General features: G+C 33.0%; 1 protein-coding gene across 1 annotated transcript; it reads left to right on the plus strand.

Moving 5' to 3' along the window:
- Positions 1–5,862: 5,862 nt before the first annotated feature.
- Positions 5,863–8,535, plus strand: LOC142612808 (uncharacterized protein At4g22758). The gene is made up of 3 exons (XM_075784966.1): positions 5,863–6,347; positions 7,027–7,234; positions 8,040–8,535. The coding sequence occupies exons 1-3, from the start codon at positions 6,024–6,026 to the stop codon at positions 8,282–8,284; spliced, it is 777 nt and encodes a 258-aa protein (XP_075641081.1). The 5' UTR covers positions 5,863–6,023; the 3' UTR covers positions 8,285–8,535.
- The last annotated feature ends 234 nt before the right edge of the window (positions 8,536–8,769 follow it).

Here is an 8,769-nt window from a genome sequence, read left to right on the forward strand (position 1 = left end):
AAGTGGCATCTTCTAGGACGCGAAACGATTTCCACACGCGCAGTCACTCACAAAGTGTGTGGAGTAGGTTCCCGTCAGATCAAAACCCTATTTTTCTCCTCGGACGTTGAAAATTAGAGTTTTGAGGGGCTATTGTGGGGAGTAAAAAGACCCTGATAGGGATGTGGGCCTTTGGGCCATGCTAAGGAAGGCCGACCTGCTCTTGGGTTTAGAACTTGTTAGTACTACGGGTCGGCCCATACGCCAAGGATCCGTGGATCCAGCCGAGGGTGAATTTCCCTTCGGACGGACATCGGAGAACCCGAGACTTCATGGTAAAGGTTAGGGAATGACACGGTCAAGACCAATGGTTAAAGGGGGTGAACCCTTGAATGTCCTAGAAGCACCGATGTTAGAGAAATACCAAAGATAAAGGCTGCCACCTCCACATTAAAGACCCTGCACCTACCACCCTGGCCGCATTAATGGGGAAGTGACACCTGAACAGTGGAAGGGAAACTTCTGGTTACTATTCAAAGGCACTGAGAAAAGAAATATCTAGGCTAAGGGGGAGTTGGGGCAACACGTGTACAAAGTATCAAAAAGATGAGTATTTAAGGAGCAACCTAGAACAGGAATAAGGGGCTCCCTTTTTGTAATCTAAAAGAAAAAGAAAAAAGAGAAAGAGATAATATAAGAACAGCTCTCGGCTTACGTCCGAGCAGGTTGATTTACAATATTCCTTGTTGTTTTCAAGTGTTTGCAATCTTTGGCTTGTCATTTAATCCTCAGACACTTCTAACCTGGGTTTCAAGCCCACACTCTACAAATTCATATTGTTTAAGGCTCATTGGGCCTGAGCCCGTAACTGTTCTTGGGGCCAGGTGCAATTGTGCACTTACAGGAATCTTTAAGTATGTTGTATGATTGTACGTTTTAAATTATCATCATAATATAAACAAATGTATTTGTTATTCACCATTAAAAAATGCAGAAGGCAAAGTCTGTTGAATTAAATAGATTGCGTAATTGCCTCATCCTATAGTCACAACACGTCAATCTCATACTCAAATTTTGTGTATTGACCTTTACCCAACGGTATATGCATATTTAACATTAGCCTTATCGCATGCGTGCTCCGCACGTGCAATGAGACTCTTTTTTTTATTTTGATTTTAAGTATAATTTTTCAATTTAAATTTATTTATTGTTAGTGAGATTACATAGGAAATGCTTTTTATAAAACTAAAATTTGAGATTTGAAATAGAGTAAACTGCTGATTTAGTGTGTTATAGTTTTTAGAAAAAAAAATTGTATCAAATGTACGTGAGATATGTTTAGATAAAAAGTGTGCTAATTTTTAGGAAAAAAGTTTCTCTAGTATTTTAATTTTTTTGAATTACAATTTTAACCCATCTTTTATTTTATTAGAATAATGATTATGTAATTAGATTAAGGGTGTTTTTGACATTTTCAGAGTCATAACTAACTTTCTGAATCTAAGGTGAAAGCAACAGACTATGCAAGTCAAGCACAATATTTCATTAGTTATTACTTGTTACGCCATTTATGTTGAAAAATGAAAATGAAGTCACTTTCATTCTTTTATCAAGACGTAGATAAAAGCTTTACCCAGAAATTTATAATAGCTCCTCGAAGTCTTTAGTGGCTATAATGAATTGGCCGGTTGAAGGGTCAATACCTATGGGGTAAAAAACAAAGATAATGCAATTTAATTAGTAATGGTCATAAAAAAACGTTCAAATATAACCATCAAATGTTGTAATATAAAAAACTTTGTTCATAAGTAAAAAAAGAAAATAAAAAGCAAATCATTAAAGACATGATGATACAATCTTAGTGGTTGAATATGCACGCCACTCTATAATTCGTATTGGGTAAGCAGCAGCATAAAGTGCGGTTCAATTTTCTTCCTTACCTTCCCTTCTCAATTGCCCCAAAGGTTTGGTAAAACTTATAAAATGTTTTTTAAAAAATTGTTACCAAATCATGTCACGTATCACACTCATAATCCATTTTATTCGCTATACATAAAGTGTTTATTACATGAATTCATGTGGTATCCAGGACAAAGTCAGAAATTATTGAGGGGCCAATCTCTAGGACCAAAAATAAAATTATATAAAACTCAAATCACACAAACATGTAGATATGTATGCCTTTTCTATTTTACTTAAAAAGGTGGGCAAAAATCTCGATATTTTGTTAGAGAAAAATAAATTAACGTTGCAGACGAAGGACTTAATTTAACCTTTTTTTAGATATATAACATTAATTTGCTCACAAATAACAAAGTTGTAAACAATACACCAGTTAAGAATCATTTTATGAAATTATCATTCCAAAAATCTCTCAAAAAACTCCCAAAAAAAAAAAAATCAATTAACATCTCATGTGACATTGCATTTTTTGTTATTGCAAAGATCGACAAATTAAATACTAAAAAATAAGAATGAAAAAAAGGAACAATAAACCTAAGAACAATAATTGAGTAGTTAGAAAAATTACGAAAAAAAAGCATATGAAACACATAATCTGAAAACTGCATTGCTGAAACAGGGTTGACAAAGTCTAAAAGTCCTTAGACAATATATTATATTATTATTACTCAAACTAAATAGGTGGTATATTTCGGATTTGATAAAACGTTTCTTTACTCTATCCACATGCCTAAAATAAAATTGTATATTGCAAGTGTAGAACAGATAAAGAATTTTCACGTATTATTTTCATAAAAATAATAAATTGAGTGGACCTAAATTTATAAAATTTGCATATTCTATTCGTAGTCTTTTATTTTGTACGGGATACTACAATTTTTTTGAGTTCCTAAAAAGTGGCCCAATTTCAACAAGATTCTAGTTCCAAATAACAATCATTTATAAAATAAATAAAAAAAAGGATGGAAGAAGAAGAACTTCTTGATAAAAATGTCCACTAAAGGCCTATCTGGCTTATATAATTGATAAGGCTAGTTTATTTATTTTATGTTTGATATGACGGAAAAAATAAGCCAATTTTCTAGGAATGAATCACTTTTTAGATGATGTTTTGGGAATGAATCACTTTTTAGAAAACAATATCAACAAACAAATGGAATATAAAATATAGCGTTCTTCATTTTCTTTAATTTTTGTTTTAAAAAAAATTGTTTCTAGTGGGAGAGAGATGATTCAAACTATGGTTCTCCATTTCAACTACAACAACATAGTATTTTGGTTCACTTTAGTCCATTCAATCTAATTCAGTCTATTTCGGTTTATGTGGTCTGCTTCAGTCTAATTCAGTCAATTTTGGTCCACTTTGTCCATTTTGGGCCAATTGGGAATTAAACCGATTTTTTTTTAGATTGCATTTTCAATTTTAGGCTCAAAAATTAATTTTTTTAAAACTTCATTTTGGGTTGAAAAGTATGAAATTTTATTTTATTTACTATTTAGGCTAAACTCTTTAGTTTTAGGCTAAAACATACAAACAAAATAGAAATTAAAAATTAGAAATAAGGGCCTAAAAAAGTAATAAAAAATAATAAATATTCACAAGTTTATCTTAAAATTTCAATAATATATGCATTATACTTTATCAGAGGACAAACTGGTTTGGGCTGTAACTAACAATGGAATATTCACTATTAGGAATGCATATAAATTAATGGTTTCCTTGTTCAAATAAAAAAACCATGGAACTACTTCTGATGGTAGTTTGTTAAGAAGATATTGGAAGAAAGTGTGGTCATTGCCTATTCCTCATAAGGTGTGTCATTTTTGTTGTTGTGCTTGTCGTGACACTTTACCAACAAAAGACAAATGGAAGAGGTGTCATTTTATTGCTAAAGATTTGTGTGTGTGTTGTCTGGATAGTACAGAAACGAATGGTCATATTTTTTGGGGATATCCAAAAGCACAGGCGGCTTGGGCTGCTTCAAAGTTGCATCTATTACCTTATGATGCTAATATCGCATCTTTACAGGACCTGTTGTGGCATGAACTGATGACCAATGCTATTGGGGATGAAAAATGTTCACAATTGGTTATGATTGCTTGGGCATTATGGTGTAATAGGAATGAAATTTATCATGGAGGTGAGGCAAAAACTGGACTGGAAGTGGCTCGGTATGCAGCAAATTATCTTCAGGAATATTGGTCTGCAATTGAGAAGCATGACTCCACGGGTTCTGCTATGGTTCAGCATGAAAATTCTTAGCATTTGGTCTGGATTCCTCCTCAATCGGGCTTATGCAAAATAAATGTAGATGATGCTCTTTTTCCCACAAAGAAATTGGCTGGCATTTGTGTAGTCATTAGGGATCAACAAGGCAGATTGATGGTTGCATTATGTAGAAAAATCAAAGCTCAATTGGGGGTCTTGAAGTTGAAGCAAAAGCATATGAAGCGGGTGTGTTGTTGGCAAGACATTTGGGGTTGTTGATTATTCTTATGTGCGAAGGACTAGTAATCAGCTAGCCCATATTCTTGCAAGACAAACGCAAAGCCTTGTCAATTATGTAATTTGGATTGAAGAGATTCCTTATTATCTTCAACAAGCTCTTATCCAGGATGTATTTGGATCTTAATGTTTTAATAATATTTCAGTGTGTGTTTATCAAATATATATATATATGTGTGTGTGTGCGCGCGCGCGCGTGCATGCATTATACTTATATTGGAAAAAAAATACTACAATTTTAAACTTATATAATAATTAAAGGGAAAAATTAATGAATGCCATAATAGCGAATGCCCGAAAAAAATTAACGAATGCCCTAATAATTTAGAAATATATGCATTTTAGGAAAATTTTTATAGAAAAATAAAAATAAAAACAATTAATTTTTTGACAACTTTTTCAATTTTTCATAAAAGTGTTATAATAATTTTAAACTTATATAATAATTTAAAGGAAAAATTAATGAATGCCCTAAGGGAAAGATTAACGAATGCCCTAATAATTTAGAAATATATGCATTTTTGGAAAGGGTTTGAGCTACGGGGCTAGCAATATGTTGTAATTATCTCTTAAAAAAAGTATAAAAACTTTCCTAAAATAGTTTACTAACAATTTCCCTAAGGAGCATCCATTAACATGACCCATAATTTAAACTATTTTTAAAAATATTTTGGAAACATTTAATAATTTAAATTTAATGTAATATGTTACATGTGTTCCATTAAATGGGGGTATACATTTTTTTTAGTATCCTTGAATATATACAAATTAATCAACCGATTAGGTTCTCAAAAATGAAAAAAAAAAAATTAATCAACCAATTATAGTATATTTAAAAAAGTAATTTTAATAACATCTTCTCCATTTAAAACAACAATTATGTAATATAAATCATTTTATTAAACTACGTTTTTTCGTATATGTGTTTATATCACTTTGCATGTATTGTTGTTGAATGCAAAATATTATATGCTCAATTACATAAAATTTATAAAAATATAAAATACTTTTAAATTACACATCCATTCCTTAACCTACAAATTTTTTATAATATTCTAATATAAATAATAATTTTATATTTTTGCAGGCATCTCGTGAGTTTGAGATTAGTTAAACTAATAATAGACTCTTGTGTTATTATTAAAATTCAAAAAATAAAACTAATTCTTTTTGGATCATAGACGTTTGTAGATTAGAGAATATATTTATTTGGAAACAAAATGATATTTACAAAACTTCACAATTACAAAAGCACATGTTCTTAGAAAGTCAAGTGGCATATAAACTTGCTAAAAAAAAAAAAATCTTCTCCAAGATTGTCCAACAGTCACTATAAAAAATAAAAAATAAAAAAGTTTGTCCAACAGTGTGAAGAAGAAAGAATATAAAAAGCGGAGCCGTTAACTTCAAAAAGAGAGAAAAACAGTGCGCACTTTATTATTAAACCCTTATTCCCACGCAAAAGTAAAAACTACCAACTACCCGTCTTCTTCTTCTTCTTCTTCTTCTTCTCCTTCCTTCAAAATCCCTCCAAAACCAAATCCACAAACCCACTACTTCTTCTTTTTCTTTTTATATGCCTGAAAGAAGTATACGGCGGCGGTCGGCGGCGACTCGAGGCCGGAAGATCAGGCCGCCGAACCCTTCTCCGTCGCCTCATCGGAGGACCCCACCGCCTCGGAGATCGGCGAGGCAGCGGGCACCTTCGAAGCCTATTGGGATCTTGAAGCGTTGTTATTCGGACCCTATGCTTTGGAGTAGTAGTGCTTCTGTTAGCAGCTACAGCGACGATGATCGGAGTTTGAGGTCTGAGGGTGGTGTTATTTTCCGTCCTCAGACATGTAACGACGTTTTTGCCTCGTCGTCTTCCTTGCCGGGTTTCTCTCCTCGGAGTCACGAGGTAAACAAAGACTCAAATTTGGTCTTTCTTGTAGGACCCACCAAAAAAACAAAAAACAAAAATTTGTGACAAAACTTGGTTTTTAGTTTTTGAGTTGTAGATGGTAGCGGGTTTTGATTGGTTTCGAAGATTAGCGTGAGTTATAAGGTTTTTTTATGAGGGAAAGTTTTTATTACCTGGTTATTTTTTAAAAAAAAATTTATAAAATAAATATAGTTTATTGTTGTTTGCATTGATTATGATCCTATGTTTGAATTTCATTTGTGCCTCCTGAGTCCGCCAAAAGGGGGAAGAAAATTAAAAGGACAACCTTTTAATTGAGCAAACCTTATATAAAAAAATAAAAAATAAAAAGCATACTAAATCTAAATGAAAAATAAATAATTTGATTTCTACATTGAATTGTATTAACCATTAACACATCTCCCCTTTTTGGTGAGTCCATAATTCATTTAATTGTTGTATTAATCATTAATACGTCCCCCCTTTTGGCTTGTCCATTGAATTGTTTAAACCACTAATAAATTCTACCATGTCAATCTGGAATAATCTTAGACTTTCTGAATTTCATCATTGGTGGTTTATAATTATTAATTTGCCACTGCCTTACTGGTCATAAACTATAGGACTCCAAAGTAACATTGTGCTTTTCTAAATAGTGTAAACTTGGGCAATGCAGGGATACAAGAAAGATGCGAAGGTGGTGGTTAATGTGACAGTTGAAGGTAGTCCAGGACCAGTTCGGACCATGGTTAAGTTAGGGGCCTCTGTGGAGGAGACCATAAAGGTTGTTGTAGACAAATATAGCGAAGAAGGGCGAACTCCTAAGCTTGATCAGGGCGCACCATCCTCATTCGAATTGCATCACTCCCATTTCAGTCTTGAAAGTAAGTAAAATTTATGATTTTAAGTTTACTTGCTCAGCTTAGTTGCATTTGCACAATGTTAGGTTTTAAATCTTATGATTTCGTATGAGATTCTTTTTTTCCCCATCACCAAAGAAAGCTATGTTTAACTAAATGACTGTGTTTCTGTTAGAAATTTGACCAGTTTGCTGATCTGTTTTCTTGTAGAAAGAAAATGTTTTTATATATTCTGGAGTTTTCCCTTCTAAGTAAAGTATGTCCAAAGCATCACTTTGTTCATTAACTAGATAGTTGCCAGATTTTTATATTGTCTTGTTTGACTTTAAACTTTGAAAAATGTTGATTGTGTATTGGGGGCTACCTGCGTTTAAGCTGTCACATTCGAAATACAGAGAACTATTATTCAACCACAGTTAATTGAAATTGAATAATTTAATAGTGTAATCTGAAGCCTATTCTGATGGAAATTTTTACCATAAGATGGGGCTCTAAACATCCATATGATACATATGGAGACTTTTAAAAATTATGATTTGGCTTTGGAGAGAGTACCACTACTTCCTGACTCCATTCTGAATGGCCCATTCTAAGAAGTTGTTGGCCGTAATGCGTAAAGTGACCAATAAACATTCCTAGCAGGTTGTTTTCCAATTAATATCTGATTGTGATATTTAGTCTTGCAGCCTAATCGGTGATCACACTTTAATCGTACAAAGATACCAGTGAGTTTGAAAATAAGAAATAACTGAATAGATTAAAGAGGGACACTCTGTTTGCTTCCAATTGCGCTTATGCTGAATGGTTTATCTTGGTTTTTATTGAATAGGTTTGGAAAAATCCGAATTAATTGGGGATGTTGGTAGCAGAAGCTTCTATCTTCGAAAGTGTTGCAGTGGTCATAGTAGTAATGGAACATCTCCTTCCACTTCAGAAATTGCTCTGCCAAGAGAAAACTGTCCTCCACCTATTCCACCTCCTGCATTCTTACTTCCATCTGTAATTGCCCGAAAGATCAGTAAGATTTTTAGAAGAGCCCGTAGGCTTTGGAAACTCTTGGTCTGCCTGCAATGAGGATGACCAGTCACCATATGCATTGTTTGAGTAACACAACTTATTATTTGTGTTACTCTTAACAACAGCCATGATTCTTCTTTCTGAATTTCTTCCCCTTTTCTCTTTAGAACAAAAGTACCCGTTCTTTCATACAGTGTGTACATAATACCAAATCATACTCTCATCATTTGCTGCGCAATTTTCTGTAACTCCCATTGCAAATTCAAAATACAAAAATGAAAATTTAAAGCGTCCAATTTTGACTCCTACTCTTTGATGTCATTTTCTATCTATTTAGAAGTCCGCTATGAGCTTGTTATGTTCTGCCTTACACTTTCTTAATATTGTTAGCATGACCAATTTTCAGATTTTTTTCTTTTTCTTTTGGCCAAAGGAAAGGAACACAACATAATTCAATATTTCGAAAATAATATTCTCTTCTCGAAATATTCTCTCATTTCACATGAATAGTGTGGTCTTCAAGAACCGATGAAGGGGAGAGG

The sequence above is a fragment of the Castanea sativa genome, chromosome 10, assembly GCF_040712315.1.
Source record: "Castanea sativa cultivar Marrone di Chiusa Pesio chromosome 10, ASM4071231v1".
In the NCBI taxonomy this organism is placed as follows: domain Eukaryota; kingdom Viridiplantae; phylum Streptophyta; class Magnoliopsida; order Fagales; family Fagaceae; genus Castanea; species Castanea sativa.

Excerpts from the sequence above, each read along its gene's own strand:
- LOC142612808 (XM_075784966.1), top strand. The coding sequence starts at position 6,024 with ATGCCTGAAAGAAGTATACGGCGGCGGTCGGCGGCGACTCGAGGCCGG. Across the intron at positions 6,348-7,026 it reads TCTCTCCTCGGAGTCACGAG|GGATACAAGAAAGATGCGAA; the intron begins GTAAACAAAGAC and ends TGGGCAATGCAG. Across the intron at positions 7,235-8,039 it reads CTCCCATTTCAGTCTTGAAA|GTTTGGAAAAATCCGAATTA; the intron begins GTAAGTAAAATT and ends TTTATTGAATAG.